Source organism: Podarcis melisellensis (genome assembly GCF_964234715.1).
Source record: "Podarcis melisellensis genome assembly, chromosome: 11".
NCBI classification, from domain to species: Eukaryota; Metazoa; Chordata; class Lepidosauria; order Squamata; family Lacertidae; genus Podarcis; species Podarcis melisellensis.
In genome coordinates, this window is record NC_138543.1 from 51,586,585 (window position 1) to 51,613,483 (window position 26,899).

The 26,899-nt window shown below is 42.5% G+C and overlaps 1 protein-coding gene across 2 annotated transcripts in view; it reads right to left on the bottom strand.

Annotated features, from left to right (window-relative positions):
* DCC (DCC netrin 1 receptor) overlaps positions 1-26,899 on the bottom strand; it is a 934,061-nt gene that overhangs the window by 545,885 nt on the left and 361,277 nt on the right. For both annotated transcript variants that reach the window (XM_081929563.1, XM_081929562.1), the window contains exon 2: positions 20,834-21,154. In XM_081929563.1, the coding sequence (XP_081785689.1) occupies positions 20,834-21,154 (321 nt within the window). The remainder of the gene's footprint in view (positions 1-20,833; positions 21,155-26,899) is intronic.

Here is a 26,899-nt window from a genome sequence, read left to right on the forward strand (position 1 = left end):
TTGCCTACGAGATCACTTTACCCCACATGTGTCTCCTTGACCGCTTCAATCAGCAAAATTGGCACTACTACAAGTGCCATGTAATGCCCATTCCATATTTGTAAGAGGTTTAGTGGGGCAGTGCCTACATTCTGGAACCCCCTGCCTATTGATATCAAGCAGGCTCCTATACTTTACTCTTTGGGGCACCTGCTAAAAATATTCTTGTTTAGAAAAGGCTGCCCAGATGCTTAGAAAGCTGATATACTTTTAATCTGTTTTAGTCTTTTAACTTCTGTATGTTTCAAAGCGGGGTTGCAAATGGATTTTTGTCTTTTTGTAAACCGCTTTGAGGTTTCTTACAATCAAGCAGCGTATAAAGTCTTGGGCCAAACGCAGCCCTCCAGTTCATCTTCCCTTCACCAGCTATGCTGAGTGGTTTTGCCTGGCTGGAATGAGTCCCTGAACTGTGATATTGCCCCTTGCTTAGATGGAGAATAAAGGAGAGTGTGTGTTTGTAAAAAATAGCATACTGTAACAAAGGTGAAATTTACATCCATTCCTCTGCACACTATTGCCTCTACCCAGTGCTGGATTATGTACAAGCCAAACAAGCTATAGCTTAGGGCCCCACTCTCTTGGGGGCCCCCAAATATTTAAATGGGGGTAAAACTGGATGTACATTTCCAAAATATAAGATAAAAAACAAATAAAATAAAACCTGCATACAGCAACAGTGTTTTGTGTTGTGTAGCCTCCTATAATGTAAGTAATGGGCCTTGCCTGCTAGCCTGCTCCCTAAAATATCACTGGTTTGTTGTTGACAAAGGACAGCTGGACATATAAAGGGCCCCATTACCTTCAGTGGCTTAGGGCCTCATCAAGCCCAAATTCGGCCCTGCTTCTAGCCTCACCAACTGCTGGCATGAAGCCCCCAGAAGGGAATGTGGTTAAAAGGGTTTTTCTGCCCCTGAGAGATACAAGATAAAACACATAGATTCATACTGATCATGCTCATCTAGCCTGGCAGAGATCCATTACTTGATTAGAGAGTTGCAACTGTGCTCTACACAGCACATGTCACAAAGAGTTATAACCCCACATGCATTACTCTCAGACAGATGAGCTTCCTCTCCAGGACAGCAGTGTTTTGTTACAGGGAACCAGCCATCCAAAGGACCCATGGAGCTGAAAGATAAATTTTGTCCCTGAAAAAATTATATAACAGATACATAGATAAATGGGACACAACTATATGGTCTGCTTGTCCAGTATAATGAAGCTGAGACCCAATAGCCGTGTTCTTAGTGCCAGGAATTTGATACCTTTCCAAAACCTTTGTGCTGGAATCCTATCTTGTCATTTTATATTAAAAACGGATCTTGAGGCAGTATTATTACTGCTATCGCTATGCTGCAAGCAGGAGCATAATGCACCTTAATCATTAAAACAGGCTTCCTCAAGTTCGGCCCTCCAGAGGTTTTGAGACTACAGTTCCCATCATCCCTGACCACTGGTCCTGCTAGCTAGGGATCATGGGAGTTGTAGGCCAAAAACATCTGGAGGGGCGAGTTTGAGGAAGCCTGCATTAAAATACCCTACACTGCCCCCATCACCACAACTCCAGGACTTTGAAAAGGTTTTTATGTCACTGATGAATACAAAATGTCCAAGTTTAAAAGAATTAATACGATTACATAACATGTGCAAGTTAAATTTAATTTAATTAATTTAAAGGAGTAAACTTTGCTTTGGAGAGAATGTCAACAGTTAGGCTTATATTTCCATGTGTGATGGGAATGCAAGCCTGCACAATTATGTTTCGAAAACAGTATTTGAGTAAGTTTATTCTATTATGGCGGGACACGGGTGGCACTGTGGGTTAAACCACACAGCCTCTTGGGCTTCCTGATCAGAAGGTCGGCGGTTCAAATCCCCACAACAGGGTGAGCTCCCCTTGCTCAGTCCCAGCTCCTGCCAACCTAGCAGTTTGAAAGCACATCAAAGTACAGTAGATAAATACAAAGTACAAGATAAATACAAAGTACAAGTAGATAAATAGGTACCACTCTGGAGGGAAGGTAAACGGCATTTCCATGTGCTGCTCTGGTTTGCCAGAAGTGGCTTAGTCATGCTGACCACATGACCCGGAAGCTGTACGCCAGCTCCCTCAGCCAGTAAAGCGAGATGAGCGCCGCAACCCCAGAGTCGGCCACAAGTGGACTTAACTCTCAAGGGTCCCTTTACCTTTACCTATTCTATTATGGCGCAGGTGATACAAGAAAGGAGAGTCGAAATAAACACAATGAGAGTCTGACTAAACATCAGGAAGAGCTTTCTGACAGTAAGAACTGTTTGACAGTAGAACAGACTCCTTTTGGAGATGACAGATTCTCTTTCCTTGGAGGTTTTAAAGCAGAGGCTGGATGGACATCTGTTTTGGATGCTTTAGCTGAGATCCCTGCATTGCAGGGGGTTAGACTAGATGACCCTCGGGGTCCCTTCCAACTCTACAATTGTATGATTGTCTGTCCAGCTTGCAGGCTTCCCATTAGGACACCTGGTCATTCCAGGGGGTTGAGTTAGATGATCTGTGGAATTCATTCCAACTTTACGATTCCATGATTCAGACTGATCTGAGGCTGGCTTTATTAAATCAGTTTCTTTATTAAATCAGAACTTACTGTAAGGACAAACTAATATTTTTTTTCATGTCTGCAACTAGAAATTTAGTAACACAATATTGGAAAACAATTACTAAGTTAACTCTAGAGGCATAGCCAGAAAGGCTAAGGAATATAACTCTTATGGAGAAACTAACAAAGCATCTAAGAGTGTTCAGGAACACAAAGACCAGCAACAATTTCAAAACTATATGGTATATATTAATTCAGTACATTGGAAAGGACAATGCTGTCCCCTCACCACCAGCTACCCCTGGCTCACAATGGGGCAAGCTGTTAAGACAGAGTAAAAGACACGTAACTGATGTAATCAATTCTAAACAAACTCACTTAATATTTGACTGCGTTCTTTACATTGTATATGCATGGAATTTTTTTTTTAGGGGGGGGGCATATGTTATATATACCTGGAGGAGCATCTCCACCCCCATCATTCAGCCCGGACACTGAGGTCCAGTTCCAAGGGCCTTCTGGCAGTTCCCTCCCTGCGAGAAGTGAGGTTACAGTGAAACAGGCCTTCTTGGCAGTGGCGCCTGCCCTGTAGAACGCCCTCCCATCAGATGTCAAGGAAATAAACAACTATCCAACTTTTAGAAGCCATCTGAAGGCTGCCCTGTTTAGCGAGGTTTTAAATGTTTGGTGTTTTATTGTTGTTGTTGTTTTTAAAAAAATATGTATTCTGTTGGAAGACACCCAGAGTGGCTGGGAAGGCCTGGCCAGATGGACAAGGTATAAGTAATAAATTATAATTATTACTATCACTACTACTACTACTAATTTATTTATTTATTTATTTATTTTATTTATTTATATATTTTTAGAAAATGGAAAAATAAAGTTGAAGAAGTGAAGAAGAAAAAGAGTACTTCTTTTTATCCAGCCAGGTAATATCACCAAAAGCAACCAAAAAAAAGCTTGTAAACCAGAGCTCTTGTCTTATTAAGCCTTTCCTTTGAAGCATGAACAGATTTCAAGTATAGGAGGTCATGATGTCATCAAAGAGGTTAAACTGAAACCAGGAGAGCATGTGAGCAGGTCACAAGAGCACTCCACTCAACACAATTAGATTAACCTTTCCAAGTCCCTCTGGTAGTTGTCTCAAGTCCCCCCACCCCTCTTTTTAATGAGGTGAATGAGATTGAATTCCAAAGAGTATGTATTTGGTGGTATATGGAGGTTTTATTGTTACCCACCACATGGTAACTTTCTATAGCGAATGAATTCCATCAGAATCCCCCTGCAGCGAACCATTTTTGAGGCTTGTCCTTTGAGCACGTGATCGATAGTGCCTGTTGCTGCCTTCGCAAAGCAGATTTTCTTGGTCAACCTGCCTGCAGGAAGCCATGTTGCAATATAGGAAGGAAAGTTAAGTGGCAAAAAAAGAGGCAATATGCACCCAGTTTTGCCTGCTGAAATAAATTTCCCAGTGGTTGAAATATAAAGTTAGATATTTACTTTACTCCCGGTTCTTTCTTCTCTATCTCCCGAGAGACAGATTGGTATTCTTGCTGCAACCAACAGGAGAATGGAAGAACTGTTCCTCTACATTTAGCCACATACGAGGCTGCTGAGTGTCCATTCCTGTCCATTACTCCTTGGGGATACCTCAACCCACTTTAATCCAGGAGCCAAGTTTCAACTCTTCTGAATACCACAGGAGAGGAGAGTGATTTTGTGCTTGGATCCACTTTGTGGGTTTCCCAAAGGCATCTGTTTAGAACAGGATGCTGGGATAGATGGGCTGCTGGCCTGATCCAGCACACTCTATTTCTGCTCTACTGTTAGGATAACAGAGGGTTACAGGAGGCAGGGTGGAGGGAAGAGAGAGAGAGAGAGAGAGAGAGAGCTGCTTACCTTGGTTAGGTTGGTTATGCAACCAACAGCACTTACAGCCTTAAGGCTGCCAGCAAGTCAAAAGTGACCTTTTAGGACACTGTGGTCTTGCACTTGACTTAGCAACCTACAGTCTGGCTTCTCCATCTGGCAGGTTACGGCTGAAGAAATAGCCTAAAGGTCGGCCAATGCCATTTGGGTGGACCGTGGAGGAAGAGAAAGAGCAGTCCAAGAGCAAGTCGAGACAGAAGGCTCCGAGGAACAAAATGCTGACAACACATGTTAATATCCTTGCTCATCTACGAGGAGACAGTTTGTTGGTGGGGAGAGTGAAAGTAGTTACGGAGAAGGACAAACAAAATGATTCAGGTAGTTGGGAAAAATCTTTAGCATATATTTGATGCTGCTTTGCAACAGAAATGTTATGGATATTCAGAGTAGAATACATGAACAGACTGAGGACCCCTTCCCCCCAAGATCCTTTTTATTGTAAATTCACGAGGAGTAGTGCTTCTGCTGGTTTCTAGACAGTTAGACATGACGAGTCTTTCAATACTGTTTGTGCTGCAAAGGTTCAGAGCAGACATAATGTCTCATTTCCGATCAGTGCATGTCTTACAACTTCCTGCTGAATTCTGTCCACCTCAAAACAGGATTCTGCAGACTGTAGTGTAGGCACTGAGCCCTCAAGAGCTTTCTACAATGCAAATATGACCAAGCCAGACATGGGAAGCAAGAGCTAGCCCTTCTCAGGAAAGAAAAACATCTGTAGTCAAAGCCCAATGATCGGGATTCTAGCTCCAGTTCCTGGTTTCGGTTTCCCTAACAGAAAGGAGGGATTCTTGGCTGGAAAACCCCAAGGCAGATCTGTATCCTGGGTCAGTCACACCTATGGCCCCTGATAGTAAAAGGTAAAGGTACCCCTGCCCGTACGGGCCAGTCTTGACAGACTCTGGGGTTGTGCGCCCATCTCACTCAAGAGGCCAGGGGCCAGCGCTGTCCGGAGACACTTCCGGGTCACGTGGCCAGTGTGACATCGCTGCTCTGGCGAGCCAGAGCCGCACACGGAAACACCGTTTACCTTCCCGCTGGTAAGCGGTCCCTATTTATCTACTTGCACCCAGAGGTGCTTTCGAACTGCTAGGTTGGCAGGCGCTGGGACCGAGCAGCGGGAGCGCACCCCGCAGCAGGGATTCGAACCGCCGACCTTTCCATCGGCAAGTCCTAGGCGCTGAGGCTTTAACCCACAGCGCCACCTGTGTCCCAGGTGGCCCCTGATACTCTCTGACAATAATGTACGAAAACTGAAGGGAAAGGGTAAGTAAGTGTGGGAGATGGATTAAGGATTAAATCTGTAGATTAAGATGTAACCTCCCCCCATCTCACGTTTGTGGGAGAAATACAAAAGTAAGCAGGCTGTGAAGCACATTTTGCAGCTTACTGAAGCTTAGGAGTAAGGCAGTTATACTTTTTCATCCCCTTTTATTTGTGGTCTGCTGACTTTCCCCTCTTCACCCTTGTCGCAGAAGATGAACCACACATTTTAATAGGATGAACCAAAAGGTTTACTTACATTTCAATGCAGGCAGCAAATACAGCAAGGCAGTATACAGAAAAATACTTCTAAGTTACAGTAAAATAAAAGCTGGGAGTCTCAAACTAGGGTGCATTATTCTGGAGCTCCCAAGCACAGGTGTGCTTAGCTTGGAAACTGAAAGAGAGGGAGTCTCCTCAGAAATGGAACAAAGTATAAATAATTATCTCCTATATTACAGAAATCTCACTCAGAAGAGGCAAGAAAGTGGCCACTTTCCTCTCTAGGATGTATAATACCTCTCTAAGTGCTAGCCCTGTGCTTGTCTAGCAAAACATGCATTTGTGATTTGGCTGCAAACCTCTCAGTACCAAAACTCTCACACACTGGAAGTGAATTGAGAAATCACAAAACTTTTTAAAATGTTGTGCAATAAAGACACGCACAATAGAATAGTATTAAGAGATTGACTTGACACTTCTGTTGGGTCCTTTTCTATAAGGAAGTGATAGAAACCTCGTCATCTGCCATTAAAAAAACAAAACCTCTAGAAAATGTGCTGGAGGGAATGGTTCTTTTCAGAGAAGAGAAACTAGTTGGATAATCTAATAGCCAATCTTCCAGGGCTATGATGTATCACATCATGTCTTAAGTGTTTAATTCACTTAAACTGATGCCCTGGTTGCTGTGGTTTCTATGCCTATTCTTTGAGGTGGTACTACTGTACTGCTGATCGATCATGCACATATATTTTAAAGAAACATTAGCCTACACTGAAAAAGCCTAGGGGCCAAACACCTATGTACATTAGTCCCAGGAATTGCATGCAAATATAAGTGCATTTGCATGACCAGTGTAGAATCCATCTTTTTTTGATTCAATCAACATTGCTGATGTTTGTTTTCAGGAGTGAAAATCACATGGTCACTGCCACAGCTAAGTGTCCCAGATATAGTAACAGGGTTCTGAAGAGTTATGGCAGACCTGCCAGCATCTTGGAAAGAATTGCATTTTGCAAACAGTCCTGGTATGAGAAAGAGCTGGGATCTGGTGCAACAGCTTGTGGATCACATATAGAGCTATACAGCTTTCTTTCTTGGGGGAAAAGGGCACTTCAGCTAACATTGCACAAACTGCTGTTTGAGTCAATATTAGGGATGGGGGATAAACTACAACTAAGATTTATAATCAGAGCAGGGATTTGTATTTCTGTTTCCCCACCTCCGTACAGCACCACGTACATCAATGGAATAATAATTAGCATCGCCATCATAATTTCCTTTGGGTCCATGACACATTCCTGACTACTGCAAGTACTTAGGGAGTACATAATGCATTCCACTGTGTCAGAAAGTACAATAGTAGAATGGACTTCTAAAACAAATCCAGACAACATGAACATCAATAAAGTTCAGATCGGGAGGAGAATTTATAACAGGAACACACGAAGCGCACAAGGTTTTGCTTAGCTGTTGCATTACTCTTGGTACTGTTTAACAGACCTAACTCCAGTTATCAACTCAAAAGAGGCAGAGACAGCAGTGGAATCATACAGCTTTGACACATTATTTGCTAGATCTCCTATTGGACTCAACAGGCTTGTAACCGCCTCCCAAAAATTGGTAAAGATATAAAAATGTTCTTTAGGCCTTGAAAAATCTGCAGCTCATGATTAAAGTGACAATCCTCCACAGCAGAAAACAACAAAATAAACACTAATTTGCTCCCTATGCTGTATTTGATGTACTTTCCAGGTACCTGGGAATCCGAGAACCTACTTAAGTTTCAAATCCGCTTACCAGCTTCTCCACAGATAGAGAAGACTCCTTAAAAACACTGAATAAGGAGCTTACTGATAATAGTGAAATAAATGCAATTAACACCTGCCTGGGTCGTTCCAGTTCGATGGGGATAATTAAATAGCCTGATACTAATTTAAATGAACCTAACAGATTAACCTACCCACACTTGTGACAAGGTTCTGAATGCATCACTCAAATGCCTCAGTTCACAAAGAGGTAAAGGGTTAGCACAACTACATTCAGCCTGGAAAAATCAGACATGCAACCTCTAAAATTACTTCTGGAAAACCTGATCACCTAGGTCTCCAAGCAGTGTTAGTTAAGGAGGACCAAAACTTCACCTCTCTGCAAGGCTCAGAGATGAAACATTCCAGCCAGCCTCAGAACCAACAAAAGAAATGTAACACAGGAATCTTAAGCCTCACATTGGAAATAAAGCAATAGCTTTAACAGAGGAATCGTGAATGCTCCTCCATCAGTGAAGTGGCTAAAAGCAAGCTTAGTGGAGAATATCACACCCTTCAACATTTATCTTACAAAAATAGGATGTCATATTGCAGAATAATAATAATGTTTTTATTATTTATACCCCACCCATCTGACTGGGTTGCCCCTGTCACTCTGGACAACTTCCAACATATATAAAAACATAGTAAAACATTAAACTTTTTTTTTAAAAAAACAAACCTTCCCTGTACAGTGGTACCTCAGGTTAAGTATTTAATTCGTTCCGGAGGTCTGTACTTAACCTGAAACTGTTCTTAACCTGAAGCACCACTTTAGCTAATGGGACCTCCTGCTGCCACCACGCCACCGGAGCACGATTTCTGTTCTCATCCTGAAGCAAAGTTCTTAACCTGAAGCACTATTTCTGGGTTAGCGGAGTCTGTAACCTGAAGCGTATGTAACCTGAGGTACCACTGTACAGGGCTTCAGATGCCTTCTCTACTTGGCTCAGGGGGTCATATAACTCCACACCCTCCAACATTTCTCCGATGACAATAGGGACGTCCTAAGGAAAAGCGGGACATTCTGGGATCAAATCAGAAACCAGGGCAGCTTCTGTAAACCTAGGACTCTCCCTGGAAAATAGGGACACTGAGAGGGTCTGGAATATTCCATAGACTTATGGGCATTATGGCCAACATAAGCTATGTCCATAAATACATGGAATATTGTCCAAGCCAGGGGCAGGATTCAACTAAGCTTCATCCAGAGTAAACTCATTGAATTGAAATTAATGCACCCAATTTAGTCATATTCATTATTTTCAGTGGGTCTACTCTGGGTAGAACTTAGTTGAATGCCATCCTGGAACCCAGAAACTTTTGCAAAATGTCAATATAACTATAAAAATGGTAAGAGCTGCTCTGTTTCATATGGATTGCCTTGCCAGACGCAATCGCAATGCAAACAGCATTCACCACCAACTGGGTATGAACTGCCCCCTTACTTTAAATACAGTCCCTTAACCCAGATCTTGTAAACAGCAATTTTGCATTGTATCAGCATGAGTCGTTTATAGCACCAATATAAGAAACTGGGGGGGGGGGTCAAGTTTTTTTTCTTAACCCCCTCCCCAATAGAGTATACTACTAAACAGTTACTTATTTTAATAGGGTAGCTATTAAACAGACATGGCGATATTTCACACACATAAAATTGAAAGGGGGAAAAGCACCTGAGAATAATATAACAAAACCAACATTAAAACCTAGCCTTGGAATAAAGCCCGTTTGGGAAGTAAAAATAATTCATGTTAAATATCAGCTGCAGGAGTTGCTCCAAAAGCCCTCAAACAAAAAATTGAGATTACACGTGCCATTGTTACTATTCAATACAATTCAAAGCCCCTATTATTCTCCATACTTGCGACATAACAAGATAATTCCTAAACAATTATTGGGACGTCTTACAGAAAGAGGTTTGAAATGTCAGATCTGCTCTCAAGTAAATAGAAGCACTACTAGAAAACCATCATCAACAACAACTATTCCTCAGAAGGATTCCCAAAGTCCAACATGCACAGATATTCAATGGACTTGGCATATTTACAGCTTAAAATTATACTGAGTATGTGGTCTAAAACTGCTTCACACCAGGCCTGAGTGTGAAGCATATTAGATTTGCATTAAAAGAAAATCCATAGCAGGGAGATATTGATATGAAGTTCATAAAAGTGCAGCCATCCACGTAAATTTGCAATTGGCTAGTCACATTTCCCCCATGGATTGTTTTCCCCTTTGCATTGTCACTTGCCAGGATTTAGACATTTGTTATTTCAGTGCTATCAAACAAATCAATTTTTAAATGTTGCAAGAGCAAAAACCCTTGAAAAGGGAGCCATTTTTAAAATGCTGCACCTGTTTGTTATTACATATTAATGCATTGGTAAAAAGTGCAATGGGACGTTGCCAATCCTGGCTGACAACGTGGGCTGAAATTAGGGCAATGCTGCAATGTGCTCTATGTGGGGCTACCTTTGAAGGTGACCCGGAAACTGAAACTAATCCAGAGTGCGGCAGCTAGACTGGTGACTGGAAGCGGCCGCCGAGACCACATAACACCGGTCTTGAAAGACCTACATTGGCTCCCAGTACGTTTCCGAGCACAATTCAAAGTTTTGGTGCTGACCTTTAAAGCTCTAAACGGCCTCGGTCCTGTATACCTGAAGGAGCATCTCCACCCCCATCATCCAGCCCAGACACTGAGGTCCAGCTCCGAGGGCCTTCTGGCAGTTCCCTCCCTACGAGAAGTGAGGTTACAGGGAACTAGGCACAGGGCCTTCTCGGTAGTGGTGCCTGCCCTGTGGAACACCCTCCCAGCAGATGCCAAGGCAATAAACAACTATTTTACTTTTAAAAGACAACTGAAGGCAGCCCTCTTTGGGGAAGTTTTTAATGTTTAATAGACTATTGTATTTTAATATTCTGTTGGAAGCCACCCAGAGTGGCTGGGGAAACCCAGCCAGATGGGCGGGGTATAATATATAAATATATATGCTGAAGCCTCTCCATTTTGATTTCAAGCCTGCTTAGAACAGTGGTTTTCATGCTCTCTTCTTTATGGAAATATAAGAATGTCAAGAGTCTACTATCTGGTCAAGAGTCAGCAAATTTCCAGGTTTATTAGGCAGAAGACCCTTCCTATCTGCAGTGTCAGGGACTGGCTGGAGAAAGAGGAGTGGTGGGAGGCACCAGCTAGAGCATTGGTGGTAGGACACTGGGGAGAGATCAGCGGGAGAAAATGGCTGGATGCTGAAGGGGCAACAGAGTTTAGTGAGCAGGGGCAGCCGGTGACAGGAGCAGTTCAGACTCCGAGGCTGAAGCAGATGAGTGGGTCTCAAGAGGCTGCTGAAGAACTGAATAAATATTCCTTGTGACAAGTCCCCTTCCCCCATGGTCTCCAAGAATGCACAGAATAATGAGGAGAGCAGAACTGAGGCCAGACGTGTGCAGGTGCAGTTTGAGATTGTCCTGGCAACTGCTATATAGGGGCAAGACCATCTAGGAAGGGTTGCTGAGTTGTAAGCCATTTCCTTGTATACAGAGCTAACTTCACTGATAATGGAGGCCTCTGTCTTTCATGCTGATCCACCTTTGGCTCCAGCCCTGACAACCAGCTACCCAAGCCTTTTAATTGAAGATGTCAATGAGTCAACCTGGGTCTGTGTTCCTAGAAAGCATGTGCTGTGTCACTGAGCCAGGACCACTTCCAAGGACAGTAGTCTTTCAAGAAAAAATTGTGTCCAACACAGAAATTCCAACAAGGGCATATTTCAGTTCACACGGGATACTGACTGACAGGGTTCCCTCCCCAGGGGGTACTCAAGCTGGAATCTGAAAAATAACTTCTTCCTGTGGGATCAGAAACTATCAATAACTTGAATACAATTTCTTTCCTGAAATGAGCTTTTTGTGTGTGGATTGTAGCTCTTGAGGGTTTATAGTATTCCCTGTTATTTGGGATTTGGCAGGTGGTTGTAAACTTCTAAAATGTAAGCGCTATGTACCCTGAACACTTCCTTGAACTTATGCATTGCAGAGGAGAGGAACAGTGTTGAACAATATCTCTTTCAAATAAACACCCACTATTACTGATAGTGTCATGCCCCTAAGCAGCTTTTGTGTTGCCCCAAACACAATTATGAGCTCATGAGGAAAAACACTTCAGCTTTATTCCTCCTTTTTATTTTTTTTCCACCAAGGTTATGTTTTTAACATGTTTCCAGAAAATGGTATCTGTGAACAAAATCATCAATCCTTAAGCTCCCCAATTAGAGAAAAAATAAAAATGGAATCAGCGTAGAACACCTGGTCTGAATGTGAAGGAAATTATGCCTTACTCAATCAAATTAGCAGAGCTGAATCACCTCTGCAATTATCCTTCTCATCATTACCAATGCATGCAATTGATACATGAAGAAAAATGTCCCTTTCTCCTCCCTTCCTCCCCATACACCCTCAAATGACCAATGCTTATGCTGGCAACTAAAGCCCGAGAAACCTCGGTGCATTGACCCAGGAATTGTTGATGAAAAGAAAAACCAAATGGTTTAACATAATGTCTCTATCTTCAGACCTACCAATTACGAGAAATACCAATAATCAGTAGCCTGTTAAATTGGGACTTTTAATAAGATGTTAAAGTAGGAGGCAGCCTCTTAGTTTCTCTTCACTGCTCTCATTCCCTCTCCAGCCAAAAATACTTTTACAAATGGCGATTGCAGAGGCTTGGGGAGCCCTTGAGAAAGTCCTGGGAAAAGATTATTTCTGATGCCCTGTCAGCACTGTGCACAAAGCATCTTGCCTAATTAAAAAGATGGATCCCACTCATTCTGGTCTCTTGGATCCAAAGGCATTTTTGCTCTGTTCCAGGTGGTGAGGCAGATTGAGGTTCCAGTCCAAGCAGGGCTGCAAGGCGAAGGAAGGCAATGCCTCACTTTCCAGGTAGCACCCTGGACAGCTCCGATAGAAGCTGAGGCTAGAGTGAAATGTCCAAAAGGTGGCCTTTTTCTACTGTGACTCTCTGCTTGTGGAATGCATTCCCTAAGGAGAAGTGCCTGGTGCCTTTGTTGCTTTGGCCGCCAGTCAAAAACATTCCTCTTTTCCCAGGCCTTTGGCTAATCAAACCATCTATGACCTTTTAATCTGTGTGTAGTGGGGTTATTGTTTTTGTTGGTTACTACAGTGGTACCTCGGGTTAAGAACTTATTTTGTCCCAGAGGTCCGTTCTTAACCTGAAACTCTTCTTAACTTGAGATACCACTTTAGCTAATGGGGCCTCCCACTGCCGCCGCACTGCCGGAGCACGATTTCTGTTCTCATCCTGAAGCAAAGTTCTTAACCCGAGGTACTATTTCTGTAACCTGAAGCGTCTGTAACCTGAGGTACCACTGTATGTTAAGAACTTTTGTGTTTTTATATTGTATACTGCCCTATGATCCTTAGGTGAAGGGCAACAGAGAATAGTTGTTGTTGTTGTTGATGATGATGATGATCCATACAAGCAGAAAGAAATACTGCTTCTGCAAGTGGCTATGCTAGACTGAGATGAAAATACTGGGGCAGTCTCTAGCTCTGCCTCCATTGGGAAAAGCCTCTTGTAGTTAAAGGGCTCTTGTTTGTTTTAGGAGATGGTGCTGAGAGTATGGTGGCTCTGCTGTAGCATTCAGGCTGGAATCCTCAGGCGCCAAAAACATCAGTGCAACTGCCTCACATCAGAGAGGTAGACACAAGATGGGCTTCTTACTTGTTGCAGTCTGAGCAAGTGGGATCTCCATCACCTCTTCAAAGTCCAGGGCTCCCTGTTCAAACTGGGAACTTTTGCTTGACCAACAGTTGGCTTTCCCGATGCTGACTCACCCTGGCTATTGTGTTGTACACACCAGCTTTTGACGATGGTCTTTCAACAATAGCTCCCGATTTTTAATTACTTCGAAATTCCAAGGAATGCTTCTAAATCCACTTCAAATGTTGGTTTGTTTGAAATATCGCTGGCAACTTGTAGCTTTAAACAACATTGTACTTGCAAGGCTCACGTATGCTACGCTAAGTAAAATTGACTGCTTTCATCAGGAACTGGTTTATGAACTACTAATGCTTTGAAAATTAGATGAAACCAAGCACATACTCGCTCTTGGAAGAAAATGCGTTTGACTTAGTGGGTCCCTGTGGTTTGTCATTCATAACCACGAAAGACATTGATTTAATATGTTACCAAGACATAAAAGCAAGATCTTAAAATGCTGCAAGCAGCCCTATTGTCTCTGAATGAGTCTAATATTAGATTGTAAGGATTCAGTGACCAAACCCATCCCCACTATATGAAATATTAAAGGGCAAGTAATTTATTTTATTCTCTTTGCTAGTATAATATTCCTTTTTTAAAAAAATGCATCAAAGCAATTTAACATTTAGTAGCATGAAAGTTCCTCATGCCATACATAAAAATCCTCCAGAAAATCATTACTTCTTATGGAACCCATTTAGAAAAGGAAGAAACAGACTTGGTATTTTAGCAAAACCTGCTTTAGGATGCAATTGCAGTTCTGCAACTATAATGGAAATACAGAAGACCTTTGTAATATGAGGAGTTAGTGGTGTACAACAATGTTTCCTCTCATGCTTAGACCTCCCTTCTGAAGTTAACCAGCTGCATTTCCTATCTTGTGTTGTGTGTACACTAATATTTTCTTGGAGGTCCTTCTTTAGGGTTCCCTCACCATCCAAGGTGATGCAGGTGGCTTCCGGGGAAAAGGGCCTTCTCAGTGTAGGCACCTTCAATGTTCTCCTCAGGGATTCTCCTACACTTGTTGTCTAGGCTAATCTGATTTCAGAGCCAGGTGAAGACCTTTCTTTTAATTTTTCTCAGGTCTGTTATTTCTGTCTGATCGGTCTCATTTTGGTTGAGTTTATTGTTTGTATGCTACTCAAATTTTTACTGTTTTATTATATATTTATGTGTTTTTATTCATATATTTTAAATGTGCTTTGTTGTGGTTTTAAACATGGTAAGCTACCCTAGGAATTTTACTTATGGGCAGGATGTAAATCCCCTCAAACAAACAATTATATACCTAAAACAGAATTGAATCTGTTGCCCACTCTCTCCCCCTTACTATAAGGTTATTTTTCAGATACTTTCTTGAATGCAGAACAAAGTGTTGGGACAGTTTCAGCACATGAAAGACATGGTTGTCCAACACTCTTGGATATATCTTCAGACCTCCATAGAAGGAAAGAAGCAGTCTGACTCTAGAAAGTAGACACTTGGTGTAAGGCACAAAAGTACACAGAATGAAGACTCTCATCAAGGGATAACATTCTCCAACAGAGGCAGTACAAAGAATTTCAGCATGAGAATTTATACCACAAAAAAATGTGTCAGTGCAATAGCCTGTGGTTTCAACTTCACACAGCTTGCTCTATGAAACTCAACACTCATTTTTACCTGACAGCAACTTATTTCCAATATAAACTTGCTTCTTCTCCCTTCCACTGAAAATAGATCTTTGCTACATGGCCTGCCTGAGGGCTTCCCGGAGACATCTGATTGGCCATGGTGAGAAATAGGATTCTGGGATTGGAAAGTCATTGTTCTGATAAAGCAAGACTCTTCCTGGATGAGCTGCTGTTGAAATTACATGAAATTAGTGCACGCAGCAGGAGGGGTAACATGCCCATTGGCTGTTCCAGTCCTCCATGCACTTATCAGATCTTGTGTAAAAGCTTTACATATGCAGGGTATATTTGTGTGATCAGTTGCAGATTTTGGAGGGTCTTTAGCCAAGACAGGCTCCAAGGGCTCCCTCTCCCCCGGTGACCCCAGCTCGTCACTGCAGCAAATCTAAGGGGCTATTGTCAGGGATGCCCTCAGCAAATGCCCAAACAGCCAAGTTTTGATGCTGGCCCTTCATGGAGGTCATATCCAGTCTCAGTGCTTTGATTCTCCATGGATTCTATGCCATCTGCCCAGTGCAATGATGGCTATTGACCTAGATGGCTTTAGAAGAGAGTTAGACAAATTCATAGAGAAGGGGGCTATTGATGGCTACTAGCTATGATGGCAGAAGACAGTTGAAGGCAGCAGACCCAATCAGGATTGAATCCTCTGCCCACCAATTTAAAAACCCCAAGGAAAGATTAGCCCGGCCTCCAAAATTGATTTTGGGTCAGGTCAGGTGTTCCCCAGGTCAGCCTGAATTGGACAGGGACTGTGCAGATGCTGTTCCTGGAAATCTCAATATTATTAGCTGTGAAGTTACATGATTATTCTTAAATGTTTCTAGATATTCTTCATATTTTTAATTTATTTTAACTTTACAATTTTCACATTCAAGGGGTTTGCTACCCTGGGTTCCTTTATGAAGGGAGGTGGGGTAGAAATTTAATCAGTAATAATAATTGTAAAAATAAAAGCACAATTCAAAGTGTTGGTGCTGACCTTTAAAGCCCTAAACGGCCTCGGTCCAGTATATCTGAAGGAGCGTCTCCTCCCCCATCGTTCTGCCCGGACACTGAGGTCCAGCTCCGAGGCACTTCTGGCGGTTCCCTCACTGCGAGAGGCCAAGTTACAGGGAACCAGGCAGAGGGCCTTCTCGGTAGTGGCGCCCGCCCTGTGGAACGCCCTCCCATCAGATGTCAAAGCGATAAACATCTCCCTCACATTCAGAAGACATCTGAAGGCAGCCCTGTTCAGGGAAGTTTTTAATATGTGACAGTGTATCTTTCATCTTTGTTGGAAGCCACCCAGAGTGGCTGGGGAAGCCCAGCCAGATGGGCAGGGTACAAATAATAAATAATTATTATTATAATTATTATTATTATTATTATTATTATTATTATTATTATTATTAAAGTAATCATCATACATTGTGCAAAATCACCCAATCGCCTGTTACGTATTGCTGCAATATCTTCTCATACCTCCATAGCCTCTTTCAGTGGGAGTTAAAATTGTCTATCACTTGTTGCGACTGCTGTCCCGCCTGAATAAGCACATGTGAGCAACTCTGATAAACTAGACCAATGCTTCTTCTAGTCTGTTGTCCTATTTCTACAAATAGCCAGCCAGATGATCTCTTAAAGCCAGCATGACAGCAATTATGCCTTTCTGTAAAACTGGGGCTTTATTTTATTTATCTTAAGTCTACTGCCAAATCAACCCAAGTCTGACAGGCAGGAGAGAGCATTCTCTGCACCAACTTCTTCTGTGCCATAGATATTTTAAAAAAAGAATCTTTCCCATGCCTCATTAGTTGCATGAACTTACCCCAAGCAACAACCTTACTCTGGAAGTAATACTTCTTGCTTTGCTTTGCCTTACAGATGCCAAGATAAACATGATACCAGGTCAGCCCTTCATTTATTTTTATTTTTTTTATCCTTACACTTTCTCTCTCTCTCCTTTCTTATATTCCATCTGCCCTGTGCCTTAAGACAGGAACATGCTGCCAATATTTTAACGAGGGTCAGCTCAAGCACATTTCCAGTTCAGCTAGCAATATTTATCTCTCATGCAGAGGAAAATGTTTCTCTGCAGCTGAATGCAGAAATTCTTCCCTTGCAGCCTCCGACATGTTCCCCAGAACACTAAAAATCATTTAACCCTCTCAAACAGCAGGCGCTCCTAATTTCTAGCATTGGAACGATTCCATTAACAGGTGAGGGAAGGCCATCTAGAACGAGGGTTAAAAGTAAAGGGACCCCTGACCATTAGGTCCAGTCGTGACCGACTCTGGGGTGGCAGCGCTCATCTCACTTTATTGGCCGAGGGAGCCGACACAGCTTCCGGGTCATGTGGCCAACATGACTAAGCCACATCTGGCTAACCAGAACAGCTCACGGAAACGCTGTTTACCTTCCCGCTGGAGCGGTACCTATTTATCTACTTGCACTTTGATGTGCTTTTGAACTGCTAGGTTGGCAGGAGCAAGGACCGAGCAACGGGAGCTCACCCCATCGTGGGGATTCGAACCGCCGACCTTCTGATTGGCAAGCCCTAGGCTCTGTGGTTTAACCCACAGTGCCACCCGCGTCCCAAGAATGAGGGTTGCGATGCACCAAATGTAATACAAATACTGCCCTTCTAGCAGTATTAATGGACCATTTGTCCCAAGTGTTGACTGCAGGGACTTTCACACAACACTGTGCAGTTGGGCAAGGTAGAAATGAGGTAGAAATGAGAGAGGAAGTGGGATTGCAAGTGATTCTGGAATTTATGCTAAACTTCAGAGGGGTATGGGGAAGAGAAAGAGGGAAACTGTGTGAAACTGGAAAGATCAGAACAGCCTCAAGTTTGTGATTCTGGTTCAAATAGGGATTGACAATATATAAACCAATCTAGATGAGCATCTAGATGAGCATTAGGCTCCAGCATCATACCACTATAGCAGCATCATACCACTTCAAACAGCTCTAGCTTCCCCTAAAGAATTATGGGAAGTGTAGTTTGTTAAGGCTGCTGAGAGTTCTACAAGAAAACAATGACCAGAGTGGTGATACAACGACTACTGTGATCGACACAAGATAATACCACCAAGGCAACTATCTGTAACTAAACGTCCATAAAAATGGGAAAAGTAGTTTCTTTCCCAAATAGGTTTTATCTTAAACAATAGCAAACACAGTAAATAAAGAGTTCACTTGTGGTTCAGTGCTCATTTCTTCTCTTTCCGAATTAGATTTTGTCTTGAACAATTGCAAATGCAGTAATAAAGAGTCCACTTGTGATATACCAAGTGCTTTTTTTCTGAAAAAAAATGGTCAGGGGTACTCTTATTTTGACTCGAGGAAATCACAAATTTATAGTTCAGTTTGGGAAAAACAAATACAGTCAATGGACAAAAGTACAAAAACTCACAAAATGTTTAGGGATATGCGTACCCCTGAGTCCCCCCCTCCCCGAAAAAAATCACTTGGTATACCAGTGGTTCAGTGCTTGGACGTCATTCCAGTAATCAAATGTTTCGTCGCTAAAGAGCTTAGTCATCAAGATTTGTAGTAAATAATAAACAAGAGAAGACAGTATGTAAATGACTTAAAGAAGGGGTATATTTGTCCCCATCTCTATGTTTCCATCGGCAGGGGCACAGAAAGAGGATGACATCCTTCAGTTTGTTAAACCTCCTAAAATACCTAGATGAGCATTAGGCCTCAGCATTTAAGCAGCATCACACCACTTCAAACAGCAAAGAATTATGGGAACTGTAGTTCGTTAAGGCTGCTGAGAGTTCTGCAAGGGCAACACTGAGACAAAGGAGAAGGAAGCCGACAGGCAAAGCCACCCCACCCTGGACTGGTTACAAGGAAGAAGTTTGTAGGTAGAGGCTGGTTGAGGGCAGTCTCCACTGATTGTGGGGAAATTATGCAACTTGGCTTTATTTTTCTAGGAATAAAAAGAGAGGCGGGAGGGAGAGGGAGAGAGACTCTTGCAGGGGAGGGATTAAAAAACTTTCGCTTAGTACCCCAAACCAGCAGTGGGGTGAGGTTTTCCTGCAAATCTTCATTCACATCAGGATTCCTTCCCTACAGTCTTCATTCATTATTTGGGAGGTTCCATTCATGGTTCTATTGATTGGTTACGCTAATATAGATCACGGCTGGAAGACACTTCTAAAGTACAAGACAGCAGATTACCAAGTACAAATGGTGGGATTCTTCTTAACATCCGGATGTAGCAAAGTCTTGGATTTGGCAACCTTCACGAGGGTCATGAATCTGAATTCAAGTATTTGTTAAACACCCTAAATCATCTTGCGATTTCAGAAGTGGCCAATTTGCGTCAGCTCTGTACAAGAGGCACTTCACCCAAAAATGAGCGGCAGAAACTAATGCTGCTGAATCCAGTAAGTTCTCTAATGAATTCCTGTCACTCTAGAAAAGCTAAGTAGGAGGGGGGGGGGGGAGAGAGAATACTAATAAAAGTACATTTCACATTCTGCAGAAGTTTGGTGTTTTGTTTTTTTCTGACCCTGAATTAATCTGGAAAGCAGTTAATTTCTAGCTTCAAAGACTGCTTCTTGTTTTTGAAGATAATAAACATGCTTCAAATATCACACAGCAACAAAGGGTTGATTAGACATATTTAAGCATGAATAGTAGCTTGTCAGAAATAAATTACTGTGGCAGTAATGTCATGTCTAACTTCATTTCTGTGGAGGAGAAATACCACATTATTTTTTTTTTAAAAAAAGGAATGATAAAAGTTTTCCCTTTTGTCCTGACAGTTATTTAAAATTAAAAGTTGATTGCACGCAACAAGATTTCCATCATTGTTGTACTCTAGAAGAGTTTATCACTGGTACACTGAAATGAGAAGTATCGTTACTGCTAATATTTGGGACCTAAGCCGTTTAGGGCCCTGATGGTAGGCAACAGCACTCAGCACTGGATCCATAAAATGAACAGGCAGCCATTGAAATTATTTAAAAAATTGGTGTGATGAGCATAAGCCTGTCCACACCAGTTAGAAGTCTGGTGGCCACATTCTGCACCAGATGCATCCCTAGGAACTGGTGTTCTGATTCTACAGCACCCTCACACCACATACTTCAATTCTAGGCTATACCTTACTCCACATTTACACTGATCTTTGCGAGTGTCAAACCCAACTCTTTGGTTGGGAGAGGGGCAAGATGAGGCAAGGTGAAAGGGGCACTCTGTAGCCAGCAGCAGAAGTTCAGTCCCTCAAGTCTGCAGACCAGAGAGCAAGCCAGAAACAGAAGTTTTTATTGTTTCTCTTCATTTCCTCTGACCTATTGTTGTATAGAGGTATCCTTGATTATTTGTCTCATCTCCCTGCAGTTCTCTCTTTTGGCCACAACAATCTGAATTCCTGCCTGCCCCAGATTAAGGTCCACTATGTGCTTCAGTCCTGGATTAGGAAAAGCATTAATCCAAAATTCACAAACGAAACAAGTCTTAATCCACGTAGAGTTAGCGTGAGAACATCCTCTCATCATGCCAGGAAGGAAGGAAGGAAGGAAGGTGAGCTCTTACCTGCTACAGAGACTTTGGCTGTCCGACTGATGATAGCTCCAATACCTTCCAATGATGCTTCACATTGATAAAGGCCCTCATCAGGTTTATGGTGTCTGGAATGGACTATGTTTTGTATCAAAAGAGATCCATTGGGAAACTGCTGCCTTCTCTCATCCACTGCCAAGTTTAAAAAGACTCCATCCTTTTTCCATTTGATGACGGGAATCCCTTGATCCGATTCTGCCGTGCAGTTGAGCAACACGTTACTTCCTCGCATGGTGACAGCATCCGAAGGCTCAATCAGGAACCGCAATGTTGTAAATCCCTTAACTTGTGTGCCTGTTGGGATAAATGGTGAAGAATAGCCCAGTTAGTTCACTACAATCCTCAGAAAGCAACTTTTTGGTCTAGGGAACATTGAGACTGCCTCTGAAGAAATTATGCTAATGGATAAATTCCTTTAATTATGGTTGAAATTTCCACTGACATTTTGCCTGCGTTAAAAGCATGCAAATCCACCTCAAATCTTGCTTTAGGAAAAAGTCAGACACAACATAGGGTTGTGTGGCCCTTCCAAGAAAATTAAAATCATCCCTCGCCTCACCTTGTCAATCTGCCTTGAATTTTCTTTTGGCAGAAAACTGGTGGCAATTCTACAAATGCTATCTTAGAGAAGCTTCTCTTTCTTAGCAAAATTTCAACAGGGATATATTATTACCTTATCAACCTATGCAAACCAAATAATGAGAGAAGAGAGACCAATTTGTAATTTAAGCAGCCAACCCAATCTCCCCACAGCCTCCGCGTCTCCAGCCAAGATAGCATACAGAAAAAATGAGCAGTTAACATCAGATTCAGCCAACAGCAGAGGACCAACAACAACTTCTGCTCAACTTATTTCTTATTTAGAGGGCTTAGCTGGGATTTACTGTAAGTGGTTTATTACATCTGCGCCAGCCCTCTGCACCGAGATGAATTTTACTCCCAAGAGGACTGCTGTTATTCGATAGAGCTCTCTCAAATGAACAAATTCCTAGGGAAGAGAAAGCAAATTCTGAATGCCACCAAGCCACTTGGGTGGAACACCAAAGTACAGTACACATCTCACTGCCTGCTGTTCTTTGCAATTTCATAAAATCCAGTGCAACAGCTTCCCGTAAAAACTGAACTACAAGAAAGACACTAAAAAAGGGCTCTATGAGTTTTCATATCACTAACCTCTATTACAAAGGTTTCAAACTGTGCACTTGGGGACCATTGGATTTCTCAGAAACTTATCAAAGGTTTCCAAGTGAAAAGATTAGACATGATGACTGTTGCAGGCAGGTTATGCTAGCACCTGGCTAGAAACTTTGAAGGCATCAGTTTACATTCAGCCGCAGACATGAATGGGTAAGGATGCTTCAAGTATTTTACCTTTGCGAATCCCCGTTCAGCCTGACCTGATCTGCACAACCTTGATTAAAGTATGGACCAGAACTGTAAGCTTCTTCACTTTCTGAGCATGTCAGCTCAAAACCCTATCAAAATACATTTTATAAATGCATGTTTTGAGAGAAATATTTTTAAAATACTATTTAAATACTTATTTAAATTTCTGTGAGGTTTTCTTTTTCCCTTCTCAAGTCACATATCAACATGGAAACAGGATCAAATAGGTGGAAAAATAGACTGAGTCACCCAACCCATTCATTCCACTCAGTCCATAACCAGGTTACAGGCTGGAACTGCCAGACAGCATTTCAGGAGTCAGGTCCATGTCATTTTAGTGTGCGTAGATCAGCCTTCACTAGCCTGGTGCCTCAAGTTATTTTGGACCAGGGATGATGGGGGATGTAGTCAAAAACATCCCACATCAGCCCTGACCCAAAACATATGGAAGGCACCAGGCTGCTGTGAACATTTCCTTTCTTTGGTGTACATCTCATAACTTACACTTTATACTATGAGATGTACATCTAAGAAACGTGATGTCTACACATACTAAGAAGATTTTCATGTGGCTGCTAGGGTTGGTGGCAACTTCTCATCAAGTGTACTGTTGGTGAGAAATACGTATTTGTGTTATGCGGCCTTTTCTAAGTCTCCAGATGTTTTTGACTACAACTCCCAGCATCCCTGACTACATTGGCCACACAGGCTAGGGAAGATAGGAATTATAGTCCAAGACATTTGGGACAGTTTCCCTGCCTTTACTAAGGATGGACAGTCTGTGTCAGTTTCGGATTCTTTCATTCAAAAGTCCATTCCATTATGTTGTTAAATCAGACTACTTTTTTTTTAAAAAAAAGAAGTATGAAAAATCATATATAAATATTTTATCTCAACACACGCATTTATAAACTTATTTTGCCCTAAAGCAATTGTGAAATAATACTGTTAATCTGTTTTAAATGGTACATTTTATGAGTTGAGAACTATAGCACAAAATTTGAAAAGGTGCAAAATCCAACAGATAATTACAGTATATGTATGCATTGGTTTTGGTCTGTGGCGTGCAAAGTAGGTCAGTTTACTTTAAAATGTGGACTGTGCAAAATTCTTCCTCCTCCATAGCTTTTATTGCACTCATACCTGACCCCATTCATAGCCCAACTTCTAAACTCCATAACATTTCCAAAAATAATTCTCTACTTTCACTGACACTTTAAAAACAATAGTCAAAGAATAATCAGGGACGTTTTGTATGCTCCAGTGAAGATGCCATTCGCTTTAGCAAAACCATTTAAGACCTTATGCCAGTGATCTATTACCGCAGGAAAACAATCCTCGTATTTTGAAATAGTGGTGCTCTGTCAGTTTTCAGTGTGCCGAGTACATAAAGTCGCAGGAGTTAAACAAAGATTAACTCTATTTTTTGTGCAATTACCCCAGCCATTGAGTCACAATTTCAGCTATTCATATTCACTCCAAAAGCTACAGTTAGCTGAAAATTGCTTTGGTAGACGATGCTTAACAGTTTGAGTGACTGGTGAAAGAGTTTTGGAAGGGGAAAGAAAGGGAAATCACCTCTGAAATACGGTGCCTGGAGAAACCAAGGTGAAGAAGGAAGAGTCACAGGGTGTTATATCACAGAAACTGTATGACTGCTACCCCAGGAGCTGCTGGAAGAATGTTCAAACTGTGCTTCAATTCCTTTTTACAGGAAAGAACAGGTGTGGGCTGCAGGGTGGGATGTTGGCATCATCAAAGCAGCTTACTGGGAGAGAAGAAGGGATAATGTGATGGGGAGGTTGACACAGGTGCTTCAGGGAAAGTACCAGCTAGGGCTTATCAGGATGCCCAAACCGTGCCCACCTCTTTGCCACCTCAATACTCCCATTGTCTCTCCTGTTAAGCCACAGCAATGTTGCTGCCAGGAGGCCAGATAAACCCCACCACTCCCCTCTTTGACACATGCTCCTGGGAAATTGCTGCCAGATGAAGACTTCCTTCAGGTTAAGAAAGCATAATTGGGACAAGATGACTACTGAACAACTCCCCCTTATGGTCCAATATGCAACAGTTTGCTGAACCAATGTCAACAGCAACCCTCAGTGTGATTGAAGCCTTCAGGCTAGTTTGCTAGAGGTCTTCCGAAGGTTGATCGCTCAATGCCACACGTCTCCTTTCATTCCAGATGCTTCCTCCATTTTCAGCTCAGTTATGCAATATATGAGTTTATTCGTTCCTCTCCTTTTGGTAGGTGAAGTCAGGATTGGATCAGCCACAAAATACTACCTTTCTTTTGAAATTGCACCAGGCCTCATTGCTCAGTGATTGCAGGAGCAAAACTGATTACATGATACACAGAAGGGAAAAGCTTGAGCTTGGCTGATCCCTTGGGATGTGCCCATCTTTCCATTTTGGGTTCCCTCACTTCCTTGTTGGCCACCCTGAGAATAGGCTGCTTCTCTCTCACCAGCAACCACAGCCTAAGATTTGGGAAGGTCTTGCCCAAAAGTTCCAAGAACATTACATATATCATACATATGAATGACTATGTTTTGTTCTGCTCCATGTAAGAAGCAAGTTGTGTCCGGGACCTGGACTAAAAATAGATGACCTTTTAGGTCCATTGAATGTAGTGTGACCAGCATAATAATTAATTTAGAACTTGGGGGGAGTGATTCCCCACCATTAAGCATTCTCTGGATTTCTCATTATTGAAGTGAAGGTAGTTTATCCATTGTTAATTAAGAGTAAACTAATTAAGGCTAAACTATTATTGCCAACCTAGCACTTCGAAAGCATGTCAAAGTGCAAGTAGATAAATAGTTACCACTCTGGTGGGAAGGTAAACAGCGTTTCCATGCACTGCTCTGGTTCGCCAGAAGCGGCTTAGTCATGCTGGCTACATTACCTGGAAGCTGTACACCGGCTCCCTCGGCCAATAAAGCGAGATGTGGGCCACGACTGGACCTAATGGTCAGGGGTCCCTTTACCTTTACTATTATTGCCAATTTGACAGCCACATCCCCATCTTAAAATATGATAGAAGTGAATATATAAAGTTATGCACGTGTACACACGCTATAAGAAAGGTGATCTCACAAAAAAAGTACAGTGATACCTCGGGTTAAGAATTTACAGTGGTACCTCGGCTTACATACGCTTCAGGTTACAGACTCCGCTAACCTAGAAATAGTACCTCAGGTTAAGAACTTTGCTTCAGGATGAGAACAGAAATCGTGGTCCGGCGGCATGGTGGCAGCAGGAGGCCCCATTAGCTAAAGTGGTGCTTCAGGTTAAGAACAGTTTCAGGTTAAGAACGGACCTTTGGAACGAATTAAGTACTTAACCCGAGGTACCACTGTAATTCATTCTGGAGGTCCATTCTTAACCTGAACTGTTCTTAACCTGAGGTACCACTTTAGCTAATGGGGCCTCCCACTGCTGCCGTGCTGCCGCCTCACGATTTCTGTTCTCATCCTGAAGCAAAGTTCTTAACCCGAGGTACTACTTCTGGGTTAGCGGAGTCTGTAACCTGAAGCATCTGTAACCTGAGGTACCACTGTAGAGGGAAAATGACACAAACACATCCCATTTGTTTTCTATGCATTTGACAGAGAGGAGGGGAGACCACCTTCAATAATTAGAAATGGTTGTTGCAGAAAGCAGTGGGGAAAAGGAAGCTAGACAAGGAGAATGCACTTTTCCTTGTAATGAAATCATTAGAAATATAAGTCTGTAACACAATGTGTCGGATCCAGTTCTGTTCAACCCAGCAAGGACAGACCATTGCACATAAGAGGCACAAATGGCAGAATGCTCAGGTTGTTCAGACCATTTAGCAAGGTTGCTCTGGAAGCTTTTCTGGCGGTACTGTGCTCTCTCTGTAATCTTCTCCTTTGGCCAGAGCTTGGTGGGAGCACACAGGTTAAACCCCAGCCTGACAGCCCCTAAATCCCTGAGATTTGCTGTAGGCTCAACAATTGTAAGCACATTGGTACAGCCCTATCTGTTCTTAATTCATCTCTCAATGTGATGATCTCACCCTCCCTCCACCCTCACACTGTTTTATCTGCAACTAGTTATAGAGTTAGGGGTGGGTCTTGCAGGCCACCTCGCTCAACCCACTCCCTGATACAGGGAACCCAGAGGTAAAACATCCCTAACAAACTTTTTAAAAGGTATCTCCTAATGTTCAGCTGAACTCTACCCTCCTACAACTTAAGCCCATTAGATCTTTCCCCACCCTCTGGGGCAACAGCTCTCTTCTATGTCTTTGTCCCCCACCCCCTACAGATTTTCAGGTCACTGACAAGAGCTTTCATGCATTCCCACTCAGTCTTCTCTCCCCCAGGCTAAAATTGTCTGCTTTTCTCAAACTTTCCTCTTATGACTTGTCCTTCCGCACATTATCTCATTTGCCTACATCCTTCTGAAAGTGTAAAACTGGGTACCATACTCCATATGAGGTCTGGCTAGTGTCAAGTAAAGTGGATCCATGGATCCATGGGGCCGGCTCTTTTAGGTGCTGCTGCCTAGCCAGTCATGGCGGTGGCCAATGCCTGGCTGGCCAGCAAAGGAATTCCCCGAGACCTAGGCCCTGATTGGCCCATTTGAACCTGGCTACTGGCCAGAAGGTAATGCAACAGCCAA